This window comes from Sorex araneus, chromosome 10 (genome assembly GCF_027595985.1).
Source record: "Sorex araneus isolate mSorAra2 chromosome 10, mSorAra2.pri, whole genome shotgun sequence".
Lineage (NCBI taxonomy): Eukaryota > Metazoa > Chordata > Mammalia > Eulipotyphla > Soricidae > Sorex > Sorex araneus.
In genome coordinates this window covers 64,273,252-64,300,107 of record NC_073311.1, presented here as the reverse complement: position 1 = coordinate 64,300,107, position 26,856 = coordinate 64,273,252, and the positions used below count along the sequence as shown (strand labels likewise).

General features: G+C 44.2%; 1 protein-coding gene across 1 annotated transcript; it reads left to right on the top strand.

Annotated features, from left to right (window-relative positions):
- Positions 1–1,114: 1,114 nt before the first annotated feature.
- On the top strand, positions 1,115–24,408 carry LMNTD1 (lamin tail domain containing 1; the record flags this gene model as incomplete). The annotated part of the gene is made up of 7 exons (XM_055117989.1): positions 1,115–1,162; positions 8,204–8,360; positions 10,609–10,807; positions 21,014–21,200; positions 21,655–21,774; positions 23,619–23,839; positions 24,279–24,408. Coding segments are annotated over 7 exons (1,062 nt in total), but the record flags the coding sequence as incomplete, so codon positions are not given.
- Positions 24,409–26,856: the final 2,448 nt, after the last annotated feature.

Here is a 26,856-nt window from a genome sequence, read left to right as displayed (position 1 = left end):
CCAATCCCATCTCCCCCCACCCCACCCTGCCACTGTGGCAGGGCATTTCCTTTTGTTCTCTCTCTCTCATTAGGTGTTGTGGTTCACAATAGAGGTGTTGAGTGGCCACTGTGTTCAGTCTCTAGTCCACTTTCAGCCCGCATCACCCTTCCCCCACATGGCCTCCGACCGCATTATACTTGGTGATCCCTTCTCTGAGTTGCCCTCTCCCCAGAATGTGAGGCCAGTTTCCAAGCCATGGAGTCAAGCTCCTGGTACTTATTTCTACTATTCTTCTATTCTTGGGTGTTAGTCTCCTACTCTGTTATTCTATATTCCACAGATGAGTGCAATCTTTCTATGTCTGTCTTTCTCTTTCTGACTCATTTCACTTATCATGATACTTTCCATGCCGATCCACTTATACTCAAAATTCATGACCTCCTTTTTTCTAACAGCTGCATAGTATTCCATTGTATAGATGTACCAAAGTTTCTTCAACCAGTCATCTGTTCTAGGGCACTCGGGTTTTTTCCAGATTCTGGCTATTGTAAACAGTGCTGCAATGAACATATAAGTGCAGATGTCATTTCGACTATACTTTTTAGCTTCTCTGGGATATATTCCCAGCAGTGGTATTGCTGGGTCAAATGGGAGCTCAATATCTAATTTTTTGAGAATCATCCATATTGTTTTCCAAAAGGACTGAACCAGTCGGCATTCCCACCAGCAGTGTAGAAGGGTCCCTTTCTCCCCACATCCTCTCCAACAGTGGTTGCTTTTGTTCTTTTGGATGTGTGCTAGTCTCTGTGGTGTGAGGTGGTATCTCATGGTTGTTTTGATCTGCATCTCCCTGATGATTAGTGATGTAGAGCACTTTTTCATGTGCCTTTTGGCCATTCGTATCTCTTCCTTGGTAAAGTTTCTGTTCATTTCTTCACCCCATTTTCTGATGAGGTTGGATGTTTTCTTCTTGTAGAGTTCATCCAGTGCTTTATATACCATTGGTATCAACCCCTTATCTGATGGGTATTGTGTGAATATCCTTTCCCATTCTGTAGATTGTCTTTGTATTCTGGTCACTGTATCTTTTGTGGTGCAGAAGCTTTTTAGTTTAATGTAGTCCCATTTGTTGATCTCTGTTTCTACTAGATTGCTTAGTTCCGTGTCATCTTTGAAGATACCTTTATCTTCAATATCGTGGAGGGTTTTGCCGACCTTGTCTTCAATGAACCTTAGGGTTTGTGGTCTGATGTTGAGGTCTTTAATCCATTTTGATCTGACTTTTGTGCATGGTGACAGGTCGAGGTCTAAGCCCATTCTTTTGCATGTGGTTGTCCAGTTGTGCCAGCACCATTTGTTAGAGAGGCTTTCCTTGCTCCACTTCACATCTCTTGCTCCCTTATCAAAGATTAGATGATCATACATTTGGGGTTGTGTGTAGGGATATTCCACCCTATTCCATTGGTCTGCGGCTCTGCCTTTGTTCTAGTACCATGCTGTTTTAATTGTTACTGCTTTGTGATAAAGTTTGAGGTTGGGGAGGGTGATGCCTCCCATCGTCTTTTTCCCAAGAATTGTTTTAGCTATCCATCCGTGGGCGTTTGTTGTTCCATATGAATTTTAGGATTGCTTGATCCATTTCTTTAAAGAATGTCATGGGTATCCTAATAGGGATCGCGTTGAATCTGTATAATCAGAATGCCCCCCTCTTATTTATAAAATGTTCCCTATGACCCCTCTAAGCCCTGCTGAAGCACACACACTTTGAGCAGCAGCAGAAGAGGAAAATGTTTTGTGGCAAATATGATCTAACTCAGGGAAAGGTAATAAGGAAAATTTCCTGTATGAGTGAGATTTTCTGTGTGAAAATATATCGTATGATTTCAAAATTATTGAATTATTCACACCAAGATTTTCTCAGTTGACAGAATTCTGTTTCTCCAAACCATATTGGAATTGTAAATAGGGCCTCTGATAAAACAAATGAGGTAATAATACTTTATGCTAATATAAGACATTTTTAGCAACTAGGAAGCTATTTTGACAAGTAGAGGTGGGAAAGGAACAGATAGAAGAAAACACTATAACTCCATTTTTCTTTTTCTATGGTTAATTAAAAATATAGTTTGGTAAATTTTAATGCTATCTTTACACATAAGGTTTATAAGAAATTGTGCTTAATCTCTGCATTGTTGTGGAGAAAATGTCATCAAATATTTAGTCTCTTGCTTAATTTCCTCTTACTGTGATATACTTTGTCTTTTTTTATTCAAAGTTTGTTTATTGTCCTTTGCTTTTAAGTAATGTTCAATTCCTAGAAGAAAGTCTTTTTCAAATCTAGCTTGAAAATGTAATTTCCTAAGGCAGGAATTGCTTATCCATAGTACTTAGCCATTGTTGTTTTATGGAATAGATGCTCATTTAAATGTGAGGTGCTCTACTCTGTCCATAACTATCAGCACCAACATTTCTTTATCACTGCATACAATAATGTACTTTCAAATGTGTTAATTTTATTCCCACCACCGTTTTCATGAGACAGTGTGGGCCTTTTTACTCAGACTCCACACTCTGAATTAAACGATTTTTTTCAAAATCCTGTTGCTGGCATACCTAGAAAAATTTAGATTTCAAGACTTTGATTTCACTATTTCTACCAATACGTTCCTTACTGTCTTAAAACTGCATATCCTGTTCTTGCGGATTCCCTTTTTTCTTGTGTTCAAATGTTCAAAGAGCATTTGTAAACAAAACCAATTGTAATTCCTACCCCTTGATCCTCAGAAATCAAAAATAGGGCAGCAAACATTTCAGTGGTAAAAATGGTCTTGTGGGAGATGTAGCTTACCCATCAGCAAGTCAGATTATTCTGTGTCTGCAAATTGCCAGGCGGGTACCTCACCCACAGAGTGATGGGTCAGTGTGGAGCTCTGTAACTATGGAGACGTTCCATCAGAGTGTTCCACCGGGCGTTCGCCAGGCCTAAAGGTTGCAGTCACAAAGGTAGTGCTACTGGGTAACTGTCCTTCTTGAACAGCTTCTAGTGATGGCTTCACCCATTCATCTTGATTTCGCCAAGATCCCTCTCCAGTATCAGGGTTGGCCAGTGAGTACTTAAAACCCTGATGTTAGAATCCTTGGCTCCGACCAACATGGTAAATAACCTAAATCTGGCAGGTACTTTAACAAGTGGTCAGCTGAACAGGTGCCACGTAAAACAGAAACTCTGCCTTGAACCCTCGCTGTCCTCATTGCCTACTGTCACGATTTATTTCGCCAGGAAAGAAAAGAGACTCTCTTCTAGCTCAGATGAAAGAAATGCAAGACAGCCCGGGAACGGTGGAGACCCTAAAGAGAGAGAGCTATGACCCAGCAGAAGAAGGGAGGAACCAGACCCAGTAAGATTGATAAGCTCATGAGGAGGGGCTGAGTATGAGAGGAAAGTGATGGAACTTGACCTCCTGTTCCAAAATCTGAAGTGGTTTGAGCTAGAATGTTTTCCACTCATTTTCTAGAATTCAGGAACTGTCTGACTCTTCCTCCTGGTTTTATAATAGAAAGCCCACCTTAGATAGGTCTCCGCCACCTCAGAGCTGGCCAACACCCCAGACCTCCCACCTAACACAGCTACCAAACCCCGTGCCCGAGAGCCCCTTCACTGACCAAAAAGACAAAGAATTGCTCAAGGGCGACCTTTTTTTAGCTCACTCTTCAAGCCTGTGTTCTCCCTTGAACACGTATCTTGATGGTTTGTCTTTACGTCTCTTTCTAGCTCCTTCCATTCTGAAGAGACCCTTGTTCTCTCTCGAACATGTATTCTTCTATTTGTCTCATCTCACGTCTAAGTAAATTTTTATTTTGTTCAATAAAATCTTGCGTCACTATTTTTTTTTTATTTTGGCAGTATCTGTGAGGAGGTTAAATATGTTTGGACCGCTCATGTTACTCATTCTACTAACTAGAGCTTTAGTTTCCCCCTATTTTATTTTAAATGATTGCTGGCATCGAATATATGCCCTATAGTGAATGAATGTTTTTCTGGACCTAATAAACTTGCATTTGCCATATCTAAATACTTGCTCATAGAGGTCAGCTGAGGAATTATTGTTGGGCTTACCAGTGTAGCACCTCCCAAAATAACACTGAAGCACTGGAGTATAGTTTTTGTATCTTCTCCTGGCTTCGTGCAAATCAACTACAAAGGAAACAAATACCAAAAAGGAGCTTGGAAAATTCCACATGGGAAAGAGAGCACGAGCTGAACACTAGTGTAAGCCTTTTCTGTTCCCCAAAGAGATTTAATGGGTGGTGAGTTCAGGGCTCAGATTGAGCGGAATCACAGGCGGTTTGAATGTTTCAGGTCATCCAAAGGTGTACCCAATATTTTAAATGTTCTTCTCAATGACAGAGATATCATGATATCACTGTCATCCCGTTGTTCATCCATTTACTTTCATCCCAGCCCTGAAATTTTAGCAGCTTCTCCTTACTGTCTTTCCCAATGATTGGAGGCTCTTTCAGGGTCCAGAGAATGAGACCTGTTATTGTTACTGTTTTTGGCATATCGAACACGCCATGGGGAGCATGCCAGGCTCTGCCGTGCAGGCAGGATACTCTCGGTAGCTTGCTGGGCTCTCTGAGAGGTATAGATAGATAGAAGGATAGATAGATAGATAGATGATAGATAATAGATAGATAGATAGATAGATATACATATATATTTTTTCCTCTATGATTTTATGGGAAATGTGTAGGGAGTGTCTTATGATGTGTTGTGTGGCCGCTTCGCACAGTCCAGGAATATGTTTACTCATGCGTGAGGCTCGGCCGAGGGTGTGGAAAGAGGCCTGGAACATGGCGGCAGTTGGGTAGTGGAGGTCAGCTTCTGGGGCTGGGCCCATTGGTGCAGGAAGGGCTCTCTCCAGCCCCCCTCTGGGGTGCCCTGAGTGGAAGCAGCCTCTGGCGCCGAGTCCGGTGGCATGGTTCTGGAAGCCTCAATTTATACTCCCTTCTGGGAGAAGCAGCCGTGAGTTCTGGGGGGTGGCTGATGAGGAGATTATCTGGTGCCGGCAGGAGGTGGCTTATGGGTGTGACCCCTGGGTGGCTGGAGACTGGGAGAAGCAGGCATCTCTGTTCCTGGGTCCTGCTGAGCCCAGAGTCCAAGATCACACAGTTCTGCATTACCTGGGTTCCGTGGGACTTGGCTCATGCTTGAGGCTCGACCCAAGCATGCAGAAAGCAGCCTGGAGCATGGCAGCGGCTGGGTAGTGGAGGTCGGCTGCTGGGGCTGGGTTCCTTGGGGCGAGGAGGGCTCTCACCCGCCCCCCTCTGGGCCTCCCCGAGTGGAAACAGCCTCTGGCACAGAGTTATGGCATGGTGATGGGGGCCTCAATTTACGCTCCCTCTGTCTAAATTGAGAAAGAGATATAGACACCAATATAAACAACAGAAATACACATACTACATTTCTTTGATTTCAATATTTGTGAAGATTTTGAGAGCTTTCTATAGAATTAAGGTTATTTGGAAATATCACTCTTGTTTTTCGGAGAAAGAAGTGGGGGGAAACCCATGAAGTTTATAAAAGGAACATGTTGAAAATCTATTGCGTTTATGAGTAATGAAACCCAGATGGAAGGGTTTGGACGGGGAAAGTACATTTCCTGCTGCTTCTAGCCCGTGTCAGGGAGAAATCAGAGCCTCTGGCCAGACTCTGGCTGGGACAAAGATGAAAGAGCTGTGGCATGACTGTTGACCCTTGGGTGTCCTTTCCCACCCCCATCTTGGTCCTCCGCTCATACTCAAGGCTGTGTCTTCACGCACTGGAACTTGCCCTGTGAACAGAGAGGCCAGCATCTGAGCTTACCGAGCAGGGTGTTGAGAGCCAGTGTCATTGGTTTCTGTAAAATTCCCCGTACCTTGGGTAGTGCAGGCAATTTTACAAAACCAAACATCGAAGTCTGTTTTGAGCACAGAGTTTTCCAGTTGTATTTATTTATTTATTTGGTTTTGGGGTTACATTTGGCAATGCACAGGGCTTACTCTTGGCTCTACCCTCAGGAATTACGCCTGGCAGTGCCTGGAGGACCAAATCAGATGCCAGGGCTCAAACCTGGGTCGGCCACGTGCAAGTCAAACTCCCTACCCGCTGTGCTATCGCTCCAGCCCTGCCAGATGTAATATTTCTGATAAAGGAATTTACCAGCTCCAAAGCAAACCGTCAACACCTCTTGACACACTGAGATGGCAGATTAGGAAATTCCAGATCTTTGTTCTGTTGTGGAAACCTTAGAGAGGAAGTAAAATGGGAAACAGAAGTACAAGATAACTTTAATCACTTCAGAGAAACGCTGGAAACCAGAGAGATCAGAACCAAGACAGTGATGTTGTTTGTAGAAAGATTTATTTGGTTGTTCAGACCATTGTGGGTTAGGCGTTATTCTCACTCTCTTTCACGGAAAGGGGGCCATGCGTTGGGGAGGGGCCGGGTAAGGGGGTCTCAGTAGAACCGGGAAATGGGCAACTGGACTCTGGGAGGAAGCAGACAGAGCAGAGGTGAGGGGGTAGTGCCAGGGAGACGTGTGGGGCCCACTCAGGAGCACTTAGTGGAGCCACTTGTTTCGGGTCTGAAACAGCATCAGGAGCTGCCCTGCGGGTGGATTCCTGAGCTCGGGGACTGGCTCTTGAGAAGTCAATGAATGGCTCCGTGGCCGGGTCCTCCTGAGGTGCGGGAATCCCTGGGGAATGGAGCAAGTGGAGAGGGTGTTTGAGGAAGATTGCACGGTGGCGAGGGTGCGGGAGTGTGAACCCACAGGACACTGACGTCGCTAGCTCAGGGGGCCGAGGTGGCCATCCAGGGGCCAGGACACAGCCTGAGACACAGGGGCCATGGCAGAGCAGGTCGAGAACTAAGACGGGTAAGGCGGTTCAAAGGAGAGACTGAGCAGAGGAGAGGGTGGGAAGCCAGGAGGCAGCGGCTCTCCCTTTGGGTGTTAAAATTCTACTATAACAGAGACTGGAATGATAGCACAGTGGGGAGGGCGTTTGCCTTGCACCCAGCTGACCTGAGTTCAATCCCCGGCATCCCACATGGTCCCTGTACACCATCAGGAGTAATTCCAGAGTGCCAAGTTAGGTGTGACCCCCTGAGAATTGCTGGGTGTGGCCCCCAAGCCAAAACTAAAATAAGTAACAGAATTATACTACAAATTAGGCAAAATAAGATACTATAATCCACAAAATAAGATCCATATGGTAAGGGTAAAGGCTACCTTATAAAAATAATATCTGGAGATTAACTTCTCCCTCTTTTCTGCTATTCATTCAACACCCCCAAACACAACACATTGGGGCATATTAATAGTTATTAATTTGCAGAATTTATTTGGCCGCAGACAGAATCTACAAAGCACACAAAAAATTGTAAAGCAGCAGTTCTGGGAAAGAAGATGTAATAAACAATTATATCTTTTTTTCCCATTTTTTTTTCTGGGATTTTTTTTTTCCATTTTATTGAATCACTGTGGGACAGTTACAAGCTTTCATGTTTGGGTTACAATCTCACAATGATCAAACACCCATCCCCCCACCAGTGCACATTCCCCACCACCGATATCCCGGGTATACCCCCCCTTTCCCACCCTCCCCCTGCCTCCATGGAAGACAATTTCTAATGACATTGTTCACCTTCAATAGAAAAAGGGAGTAAAAATCAACCACTGGAATTATATTCTGCCCTTCCTATGAAAAATCATTCATATTGAGGAGCATAAACAATTATATCTTAAGCAAGGACTACTACCGTGTATGTTGAGGAAAAGGGAGATCTAATGAGTCTTCACAGTGGCCTTCAGATGGCTTGCAGACCCCCTGGTGAGGACAGAAACTGCATTCAAAGGCTGGGAGGACAGGCCCAACCAGGTGGGTGTCTTCACGGCAACCATCATCTCCTGCCTTAACATTTTTTCAAAACCATTGACAGAAATTTGATTTCTAAGTAGGAAAAGGAGAAGGGTGTGGTAGCTAGGCAGGCGAAAGGGCGTGGGAGGTGTTCGATGTCTCGGTCCGTTCGAAAAGCAGAGCTCGGGGCACTGGGATGGGAGCGTCCTGTGGGCGTCCGACTTGGCTTACGATCCTCACTCTTGTACACAGACAGGACCAAGTCCACGACCAGTGCTCAGGGAGACAGCAGTCTGTGGTGTTTCGCCTTCCCACGGTCCAGGATCTGGCAGCTGCCACCCGGCCCCTCTCCAGCAAGTACTCCTTAGCAACACTGCTCAGACTCCTGTCCGCTGGCTCCCCGAAGGGCATCTCGATTGCCACCTCAGAGGTTACAAACCCGATCGCAATGAGCTGGATCCATTCAGATAGCCACAGAGGTAAGCGACTCACGCACCGAGTCTTTTAAGAAATATATGTGTGTGTGTGTGTGTGTGTGTGTGTGTAAATTTTTATTTGCTTTTCATTTGGGGCCACATCCTGCGATGCTTGGGCCTACTTCCTGACTCTGCACTCAGGAATTATTAATTATTAATTATTTCTGGTGGTGCTTACGAGACTACACAGAATGCCAAGGATCAAACCCAGGTTCACTGCAGGCAAGGCAAAATCCCTATGGCACTGGCCTCCTTTTAATAAATATTTTAGGGGCCTGAGAAGAAGTAGGGCAAGAAAGGTGTTTGCCTTGCACACAGCAAACCCAGATTCCATCCCCAGAAACCCATACAGTCTCCCAAGCCTTCCAGGAGTGATCACCGAGCACAAAGCCAGGAGTAAGCCCTGAGCACTGCTGGCTGGTGTGTGCCCCTCCCCCCAATAATATTTTCATTTATTTATTAATTATTATTATTTTTTGCTTTTTGGGGTCACACCTGGCGATGCTCAGGGGCTACTCCTGGCTTTGCACTCAGGAATTACTCCTGGTGGTGCTCAGGGGACCATATGGGATGTTGGGAATCGAACCAGGGTTGGCCACATGCAAGGCAAATATCCTACCCGCTGTGCTATCTCTCCAGCCCCACAATAATATTTTTAAATCATATTTCAAAAAAACGTTTGTGACCCTAGAGAATAGAACAATGCTTTGTTATTTGTCACCAATAAGACTGATTTCTTGATGTTGTATGCAGAGTAACTAACTTGCTCACTGTTGACCTAACCAAGCCTTAGGGTCCTGTTCACATCATAGAATGTTGGGGTCAAGTGCACCATACACCATCTCCATAAGTCAGACACCTGGAGTTATCAGAATGGGTGATGGGCTAACTCTGATGATGCTCTGGAGAGCTGGAGAGATAGTACCGAAGACAGAGGGTAGGGGCTTGCCTTGCATCCAATATGGTCACCCGAGCACCACCAGGAGTACTTCCTGAGTGCAGAGCCAGAAGCAACCCCTGAGCATTGCTGGGTGTGACCCAAAAAGAAAAACAAAACAAAAGAGATGCTCTGGAATTACTAGACAATTTGAAACTTGAACATACAGTGTTTGCTGCCCTTCTGAATGTGGTCAGAAGGACTGAGTAATATTTTGTGTATTTTGTCCTTTGGAAAATGTACAGCTTGACTAAGAAAAAGACAGGACAAATGAAGGAGAATATTTAAATGCTAGACCCTGGTAGACAACTATCTTCCTTATCTCCAGTGTCCACAAGGCCCTTACATTATATTCAGGAAAATGGGTTATGGGACAGTGTCAATCCATTTACTCAGGAAAGAGCTGAGATCTTATTAGGGGTCTAGAAAGACCCCATGAAATATCTCTGGGTATTCCAGGATGCTTGGGTGCTCTCTCATCGCAAGGGAAGCTCTGTGATGTGACTTTCTTCACACAAACAAGATTAGATTCACAGGGGCTGGAGTGTACAGTGGACGGGGCATATTCCTTGCATTTAGCCGACCCAGGTTCAATCCCTGGCACCCATGTGCACTCTCCGCACCAAGCCTGCCGGGAGAAAGCCCTGCGCACTCCTGGATGTGGCCCCAAAACCAAAACCAACAAACAAAAAAGATTTATTTGGCCCTTCTGGATGAGTAGGTTGTGGATAATTTGCATAATCATTAAATTTGTAGGGTTTTTATGTGCAAAATTATATGGTCTGTTTTAGTACCTGTATCTTCGTTTTGAGAATTTTTAAATTACTAACCAGAATATGACTGATCATTTTTTTAAAAGTCTAACAAAATGTTACGGTTGATTGTAAGAAATCTGAGTTATTACCTCAAAAAAATACTAATAATTGATAAACCAGGACTCATTTAAGGCTTTAAGTTTTGGGTGGCAACTGAGTGAGAATGGCTAATATGATTTAAAAGTCATTTCTATTTAAGCATAACATATCGAAATTTGAGACGAGTTTTTTTTAACCCCCCCAACAACTCCCAATGCTTCCAGAACAATTAAATAACCTGTTTTCGGTTATTGTGCTATTGCAATTGATAGTTTACAATCACCAAAACCGTTATTTTATAGACTTTTGTTTAAAGTTTTTCGTTCTCGCTGAGTTTGACAGTGATAGTAAAATGTATAATGGATGTTGTTTTACAGAAGCTAAAAGTAATAAAGGTGACCCTGGGTTCTTTGCTATCTGTTCCCTCTCACTCATTTGCTTCCTTCTTGTTTTTTGGAAGAAGTTGGCGGCTCCATGAACCCTGCAAAGAAACACAGTATGGGGCTCCACTCAGAGTCAGCTGTGATTGGTGAAGGGGAAGACTATTTCCTTTCACTGTTTGGCCATTCAGAGAAAATGTCTGCACACCCATTACCCAGCAAGAAAAGGTGGAAGCACTTCTCTACAATTCTGGAAGACCTGGGCCAAACTAGACGCAGGTGCATACTCAATGCGAACTCTTCACTGTTTCCCGTTGGGAGAGTATGTCTATTGGGGTAATAAATTGGGACCAGTGAGTCAGCTATAAATAAAGCTCCAATGTGTTAGATCCATGATTTCATCGAAAACCCTAGGCAGTTCTTTGAAATAAAACTCTTTCATGTTCTGAGCAATTAAAAGTAATCAATATAACTCTCCAAGGAACCAAACAAAGAATGTTAACTCTTCAAAGATGCCAAAGAAAATAGCATTGCACAATCCCAGCAGAGAGAATCAACTTAATTGTTCAAGCACCTTCTCTTATTATTGGCAAATCATTTAAGGGGATGGTTTCTTCTACTCAGTTCTTTTTCTTAAATTTATTTTTATTTCTGGGCAACACCCAATAGTGCCGGAGGCATGCAAGTTGCTACTTGGTTCAGGGGTCATTCTTGGTGGTGCTCACAGTGTCATGTGGTACCCAGGATGGAACCAGGATCAGTGAGTTGTAAAGCAAACGCCTTGACCCTTTTACTATCTCTCCAGCCTCTCTACTAGGTTCTTGACAGAAGAAAAGAGATATTTCCACACTGATTTGTTTTTATGAATGTTTTTATCTGTGGTGAAAGAATTGATCCCAATAAGTCAATTTATAACTAAAATTAGAGCTGATGCATGTATATATATTTTAATTATGCTTGGGCCATAAACAGCATTCTGGACTGTGACTTGTTAGTAAGAAGTGTCGATAGTGCTTTGACAGGATAAAGAAGCTGAGGTCAGACATGGAGGAGACCTCTCTCTCCTGAAGCCAGATTCTTTAAAACCAGTGCTATTAGCACAGAGCTACAACAAATTCCTAAATGTTCTTTAAAAGGGCAACAAAAAGCACTATTCAAATTGTGCATTCATAGCCTACCACGCTAAAAATAATGACATTTGATTGAGAGCCCCCCCCCCCCCACCGCAAGAATTTTTTGCTTTTAAGAGTCAGGAACATGGCCTGCAAAACTTTCACACAGATTAATTGGGGAAGAGCTGCAGGTGAAGATTCAGTGATTCAGTGACAGGTTGAGGATCAGGGCATTCACAAGGAAGCCTTATTTCAACAGGGAGTGATCTGGGCAGATGCTGTGAAGCTGTTACCTTTCCCTCTACATTGAAAGTAGAATTAAGTCTTGGATATGCAGCTTGAAGTTTATAAACGCATTTTCCTCCCTTAGTTCTCAACCTATGTACACAAGTCACTGCTAGAGTGTTGAAGGTCCTGACCTTACCCCTCACCTCTCTCTCCACCTCTACCCTGAGTTTGATGTCTACTGTAACTGGGTCTCTCACCAAAGCTGTCAGTGGACCTCCACCAATGTCCTAAGACGCCTCTCCATCACACCTGTGCTTCCTTAGCAAACCCACTTATTTTTAATTTCACTATTATGTTGTCCTAGACCCTCATCCAGGGCCCTCCTGTTAGCCCCAGTCTGCCACATCACTCCCCACTCCCTCACTTCCCCCATCTTGCCATACTCTGCACTGTAACATAGGGCCAAAGGTTACCATCATTTGGTATCTTTCATTCCATTGTCTTGGCTCTCTGTGCCACAAATGAGTGAGAATATTTGCTCTTCTCTCTCTGACTTGTTTTATTCAGTGTGATACTCTCCAGTTCCATCCAAGTTGCTGAAAACTGCACAATTTCATCTTTTTTTACAGCTTCATAATATTCCATTTTGTACATATACCACAACTTATTATCTATTCATTTGTAAGTGGCTACTATACTCACCGTTTCAGTGAGCATGTATCTTTTCAAATATATGGTTTCAGGAGTAGATACTAAGAAATGGCTTTACTGAGTTCTATGGAACTATATTTACTTTGTTTTGGAGAAATCTACAGACTTTTTCCCATAGCTACTGAACCAAATAACATTTCCTTCAACAGTGAACGGAGATGATTTTGTGCCACCACCCTTCCTGGAAACAATCAGTCTTTTTTATGTTACATTTAGCGTTTCGTCTCATAGTAATTCTAATGCATGGCCAGAGATAAGACTCGTGACCCTTTCCCAAAATTTGAATCTTTTGAAAGAGTGTGACTTATTTCATAGACAGGAAACATCTCTCTTGGTAAATGTTCTGTCTGCATGAACAAAGTCTACAAAGTCTATTGTTGATGTTGAAGGTAATAAATGTCACCCGAGCCAAAATGACTCACACTGTTAAGTTTGTTCTCCTTGTGCTTAATTTCTATTGATTTGTTTTCTCACTCACTGGGAAAGAGGGATCTAAATATCTGACACTGTTGATTTATTTCTCCTTACAGTCCTACCAGGTTTTTAATCGACAGTTTTTGTATATTGAAGTTTTGTTATTAAATATACAAACACTTGGGAGTATTAGAAAAATTATCTCAATATCATTATGAGATGATCTTTTCAGTATATTTTATTAACATTCTTTTGCTTGGAGGCCACATCCAGAGTCATCTCTTGGGTTTACTCTTGGCTCTGCATTTAGGGATTATTCCTGGTGACCCTCTGGGGACCACATGGAGTACCAAGGGTCAAACCTGGGTTGGCCTCATGTAAGGCAAGTGGCCTGCCTGCTGTGCTAGCTCTCTGGCCCCAATAGTTTTTGCTCAGATGCCTACATTATCTGATATTAATATAGACACTTGAGCTTTTTTAAAAATTTTGTTAACATGAAATATATCTTTCTATGCTCTTATATTCATCCTATTTCTGGAGATTTTTCTACCATAAGAGGATGCTGAATTTTGAGAAATGATTTTTCGTGGTCTTTGTCTTCTATTATCTTAGTTGGGTATAGCCTTTTTATGTTCCAGAAATAAACCCAGTTAGCTGTTGGTATTACCCATATCAATTCTGCTGAACTTGGTTTCCTGGTATACTAGACAGGGTTTTTGCATCTATCTTAGGAATCTATTTTCCTGAACTTTACTTTCATTGGCTTTATTTTTATAGTTTTGTCTACTTCTGTCGTGTTTTAAAATCAGTGATGTTAGCTTACAAAATTAACTTAGAAGGGGTCTTCTTTTTTTATTTTTTTGGAGGAATTTAAGAAATCTTGGTTTTAGTTCCTTAATTTCTTCACAAAATTCACCCTTGAAGTTGGCTACCTGGTACCTTGCTTTTGTTGTAATTTCTTGATAACTAACTCAATCTCTTTGTTATTGGCCTGTTCAGTTTCTTCATGTTAAGCTTGTGCAGATTGTATGTTTCTAGGAATTTATTATAGGCTATTCAATTTGTTCATTCAATTTGTTCAGAATAATTCAAATTGTTCACAATGATTTCTTATGATTTTTATTTCTGTAAGTTGCTGTAATATCTCTTATTTCATTTTTGGTTTCCCCTCCCCTTAATTTAGCTAAGGGTTTGCCAATTGTGTTTATATTTTCAAAACTCCAGCTCTAAGTTTGATTTTTTCCTGTATTTTAGTCTATTTTATTTCTACTCAAATCTTATTTCATTCTGCTTTGTTTGAACTTCTGTCTTTCTTTTATTTCTAGTTACTTGAGTTTGTAAAATTTGGTTGTTTGTGTTTTATTTTGTTTTCTGAAAAAAAAAATTGCCTCCTGGAGGTCCTCAGGGCTTACTCCTGGAAGACTTAAGGACAGGACATGGGGCTGGGGATTGAACCTGAGTCAGCGGCATGCAAGTCAAATACCTTTCCCTCTGTGCTATTTCTCCAACCCCTTAAACTATTTTTGATTCCATAATGTTTTAATGACTTTATTTGCTTCGAGGCATTTCAAACTTTTGTTTCTTCTATTTTTGAATGGTTGTTTGAGAGTGTCTCACCTAGTTCTTATGTATTTGTGAATCTTCCTATCTCTATGTGTCATTGACTTCTTATTCCATTCTTCTGTGATCCAAGAGGATGCTTGGTGTTATTTTTCTTAAGTTTGTTGAGTTGTTTTGTGACCTATCCTGGAGAATATATCATGGATTCTTCAGAAGGATGTGTATCCTGCTTCTATCTCGTGGGGGACTGTGTACACATTTTAGCAGACTCATTTGTTCTACAGAGTTGTTCAAATAAGCCATTTTCTTCATAATTTTGTGCTCTGGGCATTCTATCCACTGCTGAAAATGAGGACTCAAAACCAGTTGATGTTACACTTGTCTCTCACGTTTACCAGATCTGCTTAAGTGCAGTGCTGAGTAGACACACACATTCACAATGTCCCCTCTCCCTGCTGAAGTGAACCCTTTGTCATTATACAACTACTTCCTTGATCTCCAGAAATGTTTTAGACTCGATGCCTATGTTGCCAATTGTAAGTCTATCCATCTCTGCTTTTTATAACTTAGCCTTTGCATGGGACATATTTCCCTGTCCTTTCATATTCGGTCGGTGTGCCTTGTTCTAAAGGGAGTCGTGTCAACTCCTGCAGCTTCAGCCTGGGGTCTTTTCTCTTGTACTCCCACTAACTCCGTCACATCCCCTGTCTAAGTTTACTTAGGAAATTAGGGGGATCCCATAGGCTGCTCCCTCTCCCAGCACCCTCCCCCAGCCCCCAGCTAAAGAGATGCCCGCATCTTAAGCTGATGTGTGCTAAAACAATTGAAACTCTATAGAGACTTATAGCCAACTACTATCTTGTTACAAATCGAACCCAGGCGGACACTGCTGACAGTTATCAGAACATCCCAGTACAGTCTAGGAAATCTCAGCAGAGAGGATGACGTCATACGTCCCTTTCCCACTGAAGGCAAATGGAAAAGCTTCTAGGAAGGAGGTAAATGTAACTACCAAAGATTCTGGCAGATTAAACCCTTCCTTTGAATTTACATATATTGTAAAATACTTGCTGTAGTTTGAGTCCTGATATCAAATGAAAGGCAAACAAAATTCTGATCTCTGATCTAGACGATGTTCTTCACTGTGGATGAAAGCTAATTTATTCCACGTGCATATTTTAAAGAAGTAAATCACTGAACAGCTCACTTGAATAATGAAAGATTTTTGAAAAGCAACTATAAATCTTCATTTGCATATGTGATGACAAAGGGGTCATAGCTAGGCAAGTCTTGGCCATTTCTTTACAGGCAATGATCAAGTGTCTTCATTTCCCAGGTAGAAAAGGCAACTCTGGGCCCAGAGAGATGATAAAATAGCCCAAGAGTTACTTTAAGAGGAAAATGTTTCTAAACTTTATTGAGTTCTTGGTCAAATTCTGTTCTGTTTGGTGATCAGACCGGGGTCCCCATTTCCTTGCTGACAGCTGATAGCCAACATTTGTACCTACTGGCTCCCTCTGGGCCCGGCATGTGACCCCTCGTGCCCAGGGCTCACATCAGTTCAGTAATGAGCACTGCCATGTCCAGATGGTCTTGAAATCCCCCCCTCCTTCCAGTTCCAGCTGAAATAAAAAATTCTCTGAGTTTCAGGATACATTTGATGTGGTAGACCCACAAAAATCACCCTGGATAGTCTCTGTATCTTAATATTCATATCTTTATTCAACAACATGTGTTTTTCCACATAACATACCTTATGCAAGGGACCCAGGTGTTAGGACCATCTATACAAACCATTCTGCCTAACACAAAGGGTTTAATTAAAGCAGCTAACACACAGTGAAAAAAAGAAAATGAGCAAACTCATGTCCAGCCAAAAATCAAGACTTAATATTAAGAAATAGAAATGCAAATGGGCATAGAATAAACAGCTAGATCAGGAGGAAGAATAAAACACCTTAAAATATTCAGAAACAATAATAGTCCAAGGTGATATTCCAAATCAGCAGAAAGATGGTGACTATGAAATAAACACAGTTAAGAAAATTAGCTCTTTATGTGAAGAATACATCCTGTATGCACAAGCCAAGCAATGAAAAGCAAATTCTTGAAATGTTTAGGAGAAAATAAAATATAAAATTAGGAAACAATTTTTATATAAATTTATTTGTTGAATCACCATGAGAGCAGTTACAAAGCTTGGATTTAAGTCTCGGCCATACAGTGATGTTCACCAGAGCACATATTTCAGCACCAAAAACCCCAGTATAACCCCCATCCCACACCCTCCCCTTACCTGTGTGGCAGATAATTTCCACATTACTCTCTCTCTACTTTGATTACAGTAATGGTGCAGTAATATTACCACACCACCTTTGATGGGGTTCAAATATGATGTGAACCATGGGAACACCTGTAAGGGTGATTAGAGGCCACCCTAAAAGTCTCCATCCCTGTCGAAGAGCCTGGAAAGCTACCGAGAGTGCCCCACCCACACGGCAGAGCCTGGCAAGCTACCCATGGCATATTCAATACACCAAAAACAGTAACAACAATGGGCCTCATTCACCTGACACTGAAAGAGCCCCCAATATGGCAGTGTTAAGAAGGATGAGCAAGAAGAGGCTGATAAAATCTCAGGGATGAACTAGACTGCCAAAACAAAGAAAGACTAAAATGACTATACTTTCAATGCACACATATGTGCTGGCATCAGAAGCATCCATTGAGGACCTGATGATGCAAGCACAGAAGATCAAGTACGATATCATTGGTCTGACCAAAACGAGAAGGCATCGATCACATCACGCCATTTTCGACACTGGAGAAGAACTGTTCCTCGGAACATGTGACAACAGAGGCGTCGGTGGCATTGGTGTCCTTCTCAACTCGAACTTGGCCATGAGCACTGATCATTCAAATGCCTAACAACCCGAACTGGACAATTACGCTTGCATAGATGTGGTTCACTGCTGACAGTTTCTATCTTCATTGTCTATGCACCAACATCCAACTACAATGAAGAAGAAATTGAGAAGTTCTATATGGAGCTGGAAAAGTTCTATAAAGAAGACCACACCTTCTACAAGATCGTTGTCAGTGATTTTAATGCCAAGATAGGACCAAGAAGGTCGCCCGAATAACTCCGCATGGAGACCCATGGCCTAGAATGGAATGAACAGGGTGAAAGACTGTCTGAGTTCATCATGTCAGCCGAGGCCATGCATGGTAACTCACAGTTCTAGAAGACCAAATCTAAATGTCTAAATGTTGGACATGGGAGTTTCCCTGTGGACAGTTCCACAACAAAATTGACCACATCATATTCAATCCACAGTTTTGCCTGACCAATGTCGCTGTTGTCCCAATTCCAAATGGGATCAGACCACTGTCTCCTTCATGCGAAATTCTACTTCACAGAGCTGGGAGAAAGGACTGAAAAGTTTAAGTTTAAGAAGAGAACTCTCAGAATGACCACCAAGTGGGAGCTCTTTGGCACTATTGCGGCAATGTGGGAAGATGCTGTCATTGACAACATCGATAAGAAATAGGATAGACTGGTTCAGCACCTCCATGACTGCATGAGGAATGCTGAGAGTGGGAAAGCCACAAACAGACGCCTGTCTTCAGAAACTCTCAAGCTCATTCGCCAACGTGGTTTGGCACGAGCCTCAGGTAATCACAAGCTAACGTCCGAGCTCGCAAAGCTGTGAAGAGAAGCAATTAAGGAAAACCTCAAAGAGAGAAGAGCAGCAGTGTTGGCCAATGGGACAGAAGCCAGGAAAAGTATTCACAACGCTTTCCTGTCCTTCGCCAACTACAAGACCAAGATGACTGCCCTCTGATGTCCTGATGGATCTATCACATCTTCCAGAAGAGCAATGGAGAGGATTATTCATGACTTCTACTCGAATCTCTTCGATAGCCATGTCCACCTTCCCACATACCAAATTCCTCAGGATGAATGTGTCATTCCCAATGTTCACCCTTCTGAAATCTGACAGTCCATTTTGTCGGTAAAGACGCGTACAGCACCCGGTCCAGACAAGGTCAGACCTGAACACCTAAAGAATCTACTGCCAGTACTCATCAATACCCTGGTTCAGCTCTTCACACACTACCTGTCCAAATGCAAGGTTCTATCCCAATGGAAAACCAGTAGGACCATTCTGTTGTACAAGAAGGGAGACATCCACGACATCAGCAACTATCGCCCAATCTGCCTGTTGTCCGTCGTCTACAAGTTGTTCACTCGACTCATCCTGAATAGAATAGGCAGAACACTAGACAAAGGACAACCATGCGAGCAAGCCGGGTTCCGAAAAGGATTCAGCACAGTCGACCATATCCACACAGTGACCAAACTCATTGAAGTTTCACAAGAGTTCAAGATGCCGCTCTGTCTAACGTTCATTGATTTAAAGAAGGCCTTTGATTCTGTTGAGACTGAAGCGGTCATCGAAGTCCTAGCCAAACAGGGCATTCAAACTCAGTACATCAGGATCCTCTGCGAACTGTATTACGATTCACCACCAGGATCTCACCATTCTACAAGGAAGTGATCATCAATGTAAAGAGAGGGGTTTGGCAGGGTGATACCATTTCAATGAAACTCTTCAGTGCCACCCTCAAGAACGTCATGCGACGACTGGCATGGGAAGGAATGGGAGTGAAGATAGACGGTAGGCAGCTACACTACCTCACTACCTCCGCTTTGCTGATGACATCGTTCTAATAACACCAAACATTAGCCAAGCAGCAAATGCTGCTGACTTCGACTGCAGTCAAAGACTGTGGAAAGGTCGGACTGCAGCTGAATCTCAGCAAAACAATGTTCATGAAAAACAAACTGACATTTGAATGTCCCTGACATTCCATTTGCTCTCAATGGAACGAACATCTCCGAATGCAGCAGCTATATGTACCTGGGTCAAGAACTCAACATGAGGAACAATTTGGTGCCAGAACTGCACAGGAGGAAGAGAGCAGCGTGGAACGCCTTCAGAAGCGTGGAAGAAGTTGTTAAGAAGACAAAGAACCTCAGGTTCCAGGCACATATTTTCAACTCCATTGTTCTTCCTGCATTAATATTCGCCTCAGAGACCTGGGCCCTATGAAAACGGAACGAGAACGCTATTGGGGTATACCAAAGAGGAATCAAAAGAGCTATGCTTAGAATATCACATTTCACTCAAGTGAGAGAAGGAATCTGGAGTCCCGACCTCTGTCTACAATCAAGAATCAGAGACGCTGTCTCGTTTGCCAAGGTGTCGAAAATCAGATGGGCCGGATATGTAATGTGATTTAGAGACAACCGCTGGACTAGAGCTGTTACCGACTGGATTCCACGGGACGTCAAAAGACCACGTGGCCACCCACCTATGGGATGGTCAGACTTCTTCATCAAAACCCTGAACAAATGGTTTGAGGCTTTTCGTGTTCCTGGAGCGAGAAAATACCATTGGGCTACACTAGCACACAACAGGGAGGAATGGAGACGTTACTGGCACGGGCTCGAGCAAATCGAGTGGTACTTTGATTACATTCAATATTTCTACACCAGACCCACCATTATTATTTTAGATTTTACCCCAACACTCAGATCTGCCAAAAAGGCAACATTAGACAATGTGTTTTCTGTTGCTGATTATGAATAGCATATGATGTCACACAGCTGCAATAGTGGCCGCACAATTTTGGAATTTTGAAATTTTAATAATTAAATCTGGAGGGATTTCTGCCAAAAGCTGCTGGGTTCCGAGATTTGTTTCTGAGTCTCTTGGGATCAGGGCCGTTAAGCAGCTTGATCAGGAGCCAGAGGGGCTGTTCGTGGGCAGCACCTTGGGGTCTTGTTGGGGTGGGGGATGAAAGAGAAACAATTTCTTTAATAGGATACAAAAATTGTAAAGGAGGAGAGAAAATCCGTTTCAACCAGTGAAATTATAGTTTACGTCTCTTTATTGTAAGATATAAAGATGTAGTTTAAATGTTTTTCTTTCCAAAATACACACGTGTAGGTAGGGCTGGAGAGACAGTATACAGGTTAAGGCATTTGCCTTACATGTTGGCCCCTGTTCAATCCCTGGCACCACATGTAGTCCCCCCAGCACAGAGCCAAGGAGTAAACCCCCCAAAAAATTAACTAAAAAATTTTTTTAATTGGGGAAAAAAAGACTGAAAAGTAGAATACGTGACGTGCTATAGAAGGAAAACAATTCCACAAACAGGATCTACTTAGCTGAGCAAACAACACCGAAACAGAAAGAGTAGGATGCTTTTACCCCTCCAGAGACAAAGGTCTAGAGTCATCCTGGTCTAGAGCAGACTAATGGCAGCAGGAAGGGGTGAGAGGGGGAGGGCACACCTAGAGGCAAAGTTAGGAATAGGCTAGTTACTGGTCAGTCCTTAACATGTGACATGCTAACTGAAGTCACCTATCACCCTGTGTTTTACTTCCTAGTGCTCTTGGAGACGTTAAAATAGCGGAAGTGAATAACAAGGGTTTGTTTGTGAAGCTCGTTAACTCTTCCCTAGATAAAGAGCTGGAAATCGGAAGTCACATTCTCCAGCAAAAAGTGAAAGGACAGACAGTCTCTCTCTACCAGTTCATTCCCAATGTCATCATGCAGGCCCAGGCCACGGTCACGGTGAGCGGGAGGCGGGGCCCCCAGGCGGGACAGGAGGCGGCCTCTATGCCCGTCTCCTCACTGCCTGTTCTCTATGTCAAGTGTGTTTCTCTGTGGAAGTGGTTCGTCCAGCCGCCTTGCCCTTCATGGATGCAAATGAGGCCCCAGCCTTGAGTCTCCCATTACCTCCTCCTCCAATTGTGCACAGTGCTCTAGTTGCAATGATTTGACTATTAAGAGGAACTATTTAGGGACTAAGTTCCTAAAGTGAAGCAAAGCAAACACCAATGATTCGCTTAGAGCAGGATCATCTCTTGCCACGGGAGATTTCCCCTCTCCCTTTAGACCCCGTCCAATTGCTGTTCAGCGGCACACAGCCTGGTGCCACGCCCCCAGGCCTCATCCCCAAGAGCCTTTGGCTCTCAGGGGCACACGTGGTACTGACTCTCTGTGACAGACGACAATTTCCCTACAGGTGTGGGCAGCAGCCTCAGAAGCCAATCATCAGCCACCTTCGGACTTTCTGTGGAAGGAGCAAGAGACGTTTAGAACAAGCCCGAACTGCACAACGATCCTGTGTCAACCTAACGGTGAAGTGAGTGTCCCGCTCTCGAGAGTGGTGTGTAGAGAACACTAGACAGTTCCTAGAGCCTCCCCTCCGCTCAGGGCACTCACTGGCTCTGTCTCCATCCTTGAAACTCCTAAGCACTGGGGCTACCTGCCCTGCTGGACCGGGCCAGGCCGGTCAACCACACCCGCTAGTCCTGATCAAAGACCTCCCCCAGCTGGGGAAAGAAAAGTTCACATTTCTAAGAACTTGCTTCAAGTTTCAGTGCCCCAAGTGGGTTTTACTTACATCGAGCTTGAAGAGTGGAATGAGAAAAGGCATGTGCCTGGATCTTCTTCCTCCTCCCCATGTCCCCCAGCTCCCTCTCAGCAGCTGTCTCTCACCTCAGGGTTGCAGGAAGCTCTACCTCTCGGCTGTGGTCTAACCTGGTCTCTGCACTCGCCCGCACACATGCTAATGAAAGCTCTTGGGTCTAATTTGGTCTAATGTTCTCCCACGTAAAAATCAGGGCGCTGGGAATAATTCTGGGTAACTCACTCCCATATTGACAACTTCATCTTGTGACTCTGCTTTCTCCTTGCTGTAATGTTCCCCAGGACACACCAGTAAATTTTAAAGGTGTCTCTTGCTACTATAGCAACAACAAAATGTTAGTCCTTTTCCCAAATCATTCTATTTTTTCTCTAGTATATGTCTTCTTGTCTTTGTGTGTGTGTATGTGTGTGTGTGTGCTTTTTAGGTCACACCTGGCAATGCACAGGGGTTGCTCCTAGTTCTGCACTCAGGAATTACTCCTGGCGGTGCTCAGGGGACAAGATGGGATGCTGGGACTCGAACCGGGGTTGGCCACGTGCAAGGCAAATGCCCTTCCCCACTGTGCTATTGTTCCAGCCCCCTGTCTTCTTGTCTTACTGCCAATCCAAACTACTCTCAAAATCATTAGTCCACACAATAAGCTGGCCCGAGTCTTCAACTCTGCATGCCCGAGTTTAGCAAGTTACGTAGATCTGTTCCTTAGAGGGACTGTCCCTGACACTTGCTAATAAATCCAAAGATGTTTGATATCTTTCTGCATCTTCCTGGAAACGGTTGTCACTGTGTAAGGAGGGTTCCCATTAGATAGAATTCCAAGCCTTCACTAACTTATATTATTTCGGTGGACTCACACTAAATTTTATACCACTTCCGGTCATTTTCACTGGTAGAGAAGAGACCCCTGCTCCACCTCTGAGGAAAACCCAGGTGAGAACTCATTCCTGCCTTGGACATCTGGTCACCTTTGCCCCTCCCCCCATGTGCTTCTCAGCAAACATGTTCAAAGCTTCTACTTCGATGCACAGTTCCAGGCTCTGTGCACGGAGCGGAGAGAGGGAACCTGAGCTGCTGGTTGGGCATTTGAATAAACTGTTGTCCCCTGTAACTCGGTTATATTTTGTAGTTAGACTGGACCTTTCCATGAGGGGGTTCACAGCAGCATGCTGTTTCTGCCAGGCACGAATCCGTTTGTTTGCTGTTGAGATCATAGCTGACGGACCGTGGCTGGACTATGAGCAACTCCTGCTCTCAGGACACCCCCAAGTAGAAATTGTTACTTATCCATAAATAGTCGTGCTACAGGGAAGCGATGCTTTGATAGAAATAGATGCCTAGCTTTCCATGGCCCATCAGAGATGTGCATTCTAGAAAGAGAACCCCCAGGGAAACTTCAGAGAGGAGATACTAGTTCTGAACCTGCAAAAGCAGAGGTTCTCTGCCAAGTGGCCCAAACACCCTTGGTCTTGCCCCACTCACCTTGCCAACAAATTCCAGTAGTACTTGATACCCCTAATTCCAGTAGTATTTAATACCGATAAATCTTTTATTTTTTTAAGGCTGTAGCCTGGTACACTCCTGTTCACTGGCAACAAGCATGGGAGAAATTAGAGACGGACGTTGAATTTGATCGAAACTTAGGATCAAATGTGACATCAAAAAGGCGCATATTTCAGTGGCCCAAAGCTGCAAGTGTAGTTTCCAGAGAAACAGAAGATTGGTGTGACAAATGCCCTGTGCTGTGTCAGGTTAAACAGATGACTCGGGCTTCTCTTGTGAGGTAAATGTTGTTTGTATAATGATAACTAGCTATCGTTGGGGTGGGGTTGCTATTTTGCTTTGGGTTTTTGTTGTTGTTGGTTTTTTTTTTTTTTTTTTTTGTAGTGAGCAGGAAAATGGCTGGATAACAAAGGTTGGGTGAAAGAAAGGGAAATGAATGATACCCCAAAACCCTCCTTTTGGAAGGACCATGAAAACCTTCAAAGAAGGGAGACCGTAAAGCCAGGAGCCAGCCAGCGCTCTGGCCACCGGCCCGGTGTGGGGGTGTTGGGTGTGTGGAGAGGAGCACCTCGCCGTGGCGCTCTGCGTGGGTCAGGAGCTGGCTGTGGGGGAGGGCGTCTGAGGGCTGCCGGGGGCCTGGCAGAGCCAGAGTCCCCGGCCTGGGAACGGGCTTCCTCCTTAAGGCCTCCCGGAAACGTGAGCTCGTCTTTTTCCCACAGAGAGCAGGAGCCGCCACCACTGCTGTTCCCCCACCGCAGCCCCTGGTGCCACAGCTGCGGCTGCTCTCCACACCCCTACTGTTCCCTGCTAGAGTGTGGCGAAGATTCTGGGAGACAGGCCCACAGATAGGCCGGGCTCGGTCCACCAGGTCTGAAGGAACCGGCCCTGAGCCGGCCCAGGTGAGTGGAAGGAAGCACTCAGCGGCGAGCCAGCGTCTCTGCTTGTGCTGGCGTGCCTGTGTGTGAGTCTGCATGCCTCTGTGTGCACATGGGTCTGTGTGTGTGCCAGCGTCTGCTCGTGTGTGTGTGTGTGTGTGTGTGTGTGTGTGTGTGTTCATGTGAGTCTATTCAGGGTGCGTGTGTATTTATATAGATGTGTATACTTGTTTGTGCATTTCTGTGTACCTGTGCGTGTGTGTATGTATGTGCTTGCATCTGAATATGTGTGTATGAATCTCTGTGCTCACATGTGCATATGTGCTCGCATATGTGTATGCTATGTACGTGTGTTGAGAAATGATGACAACAGCAGGAACATCTGCTAGGTATTAAAAACTTCTCATCCCCAAGAATAGGTTGCAAAGCAGGTATTATAAAACCGCTCACTGCTGTTTCTCAATGACCTTTGCCTCTTTGTAGTGGTGTGAAAGAAAGCAGGTGGCCAGTAAGAGTCTGTGGGACTCCTGGAGTCTGGTCAGAAGTAAGTTTTGTTGCCCAAGGTCTCCCTTGAATACATTCTACAATTCCACACTTCTCTCTCTCTCTCTCTCTCTCTCTCTCTCTCTCTCTCTCTCTCTCTCTCTACTATCTTTCTGTGTGTGTCTCTCTATCTCTTCCTCTGTCTCTCTCTCCTCTCCCCCCCCCACTCTCACATTTCTCTAAACTTCTTCAATAAAAGATTCTTTGCTTCGTTAAAATACAGTTTTCATTTCACTAGGCAGTAAAAACTGGCCGTCGCATTCTGCTGTGCTGAAACATCCTACTGTTAATCTCAAGTTCTTGTTCTTCTCTTTCCAGACGTGTCTCAGTTAAGACCTTCATTCGCCCAGGATCTGTGGACGGATGTCAGGGAATCTGGCACAAAATGTATGCCAGTGTGTTTCTGGAAAGCGTTCCCGGGGCTCTAGGTGCCCGCGTGTTTCAGAAGGGCTGACTCCAGTGTGGGGAGCAGGGGGCACACAGCAGCAGCTGTGAGAGACATGCTCATGGTCTGCAGCCTTCTCTTTGGGGGAGGGATGCTTTTTTGGGGGGCAGGGGAACTCCCAAGAGGTGCTTAGGAGGCCCAGGGCCCCAACTGGGGATTCTCGGCCAGCCAGGACTCAGTCCTGGGTTGGGTACATGCTTGGCACTAACCACTGGACTAACCCAGCCCCCAGGCATACTTCTTTCATCGGAAACTTTGGTCGGCATATTAAACGAATAAACATGCATCTGTCTAGTTTGAAGAGGAGGGATGAGCTCCACTGCTCATGAGGCACCTTCTTCCATCCCTCCTTCCTGTCCCTTGGCCATCGCTGTGACCTGTGGGAACCAGAGTGAAAGCCGCTGCACTCACACATTGTTGGAAAATACCCTCTCCCCAAAAATCATTATTTTTAGATGTGGAATGATGGGACCGGGTGATCACTCAAAGGGCCGGAGCTCACGTCTTACATCTGAGAGCTCCAGGTTTAGTGCTCTGTACCACATGGCTCATGGGCATCCTTGGGAGCACCCCACTCCCCAGCCCGGGAGGAGTCACTAGGGTCCGATGGGCACAGCCCCCAAATGAAACAAGGCAGAGCCATAGGAGTAAACGGGAAGTTTGTAAATTTCTGCGCACATTTCATGCCACAGGACTAAGTCATAACTAGATTACTGCCTGAGTTTCTTCGTCTGCAAAGCTAGCGACTTGCCGGACCACTTGTGAATGTGGGTTTTGTTGTCGAGGAGTCTCTATAGAGGCTGTCCCGGTTCCAGTTTCCAACGGTGGAGCATCAGGGCACCTTTCCCTCCCTGCCCTGTGATCTCTGTCTCTTCTCAACAGGGCATCCTCTCTGGAGTGGCAGCCGATGCCTCGTGGCTCTGAGCTGCCTTTCCCAAGTGTCGCAAGCCCCTACTTCTGTGTGTTGGCGGGCTGTGTCTGCTCAGTTTTTCTTGCCCATCTTAACAATTGGGTTGTCTATTGGTGTTTTTTGGTGTTGAGTTGTGTGACCGTTTGATATATATCTCAAGTATCATTCCTTGTCCAATGTATGAGTTACAAATATTTTATCCTGTTCGCTAGGACGTCTTTTTATTTTAATAATATTTTCTTTGGTGGTGCGGTATTTTGAATTTGATACCAGACCGTTTGTTGTTTGTTTTTGCTTTTGTTCCCTTGCCTTTGGGGTGGAGTCTCCACAGACTTCTCTGAGGCTCTGAAGCTGAGGTCATGGAGCATATTGTTTAGGTTTTGGTGTGACGTGCAAGCATTGAATCCATTTTGAATTAACATAAGTAGGTGGTGCTAGGCATGGTCTGGTTTCACTGTTCTGCATGTGACTGTCTGTCTTCCCGGAACCTTATGTAGAAGAGACTTTGCATACTCCCTTGTGTG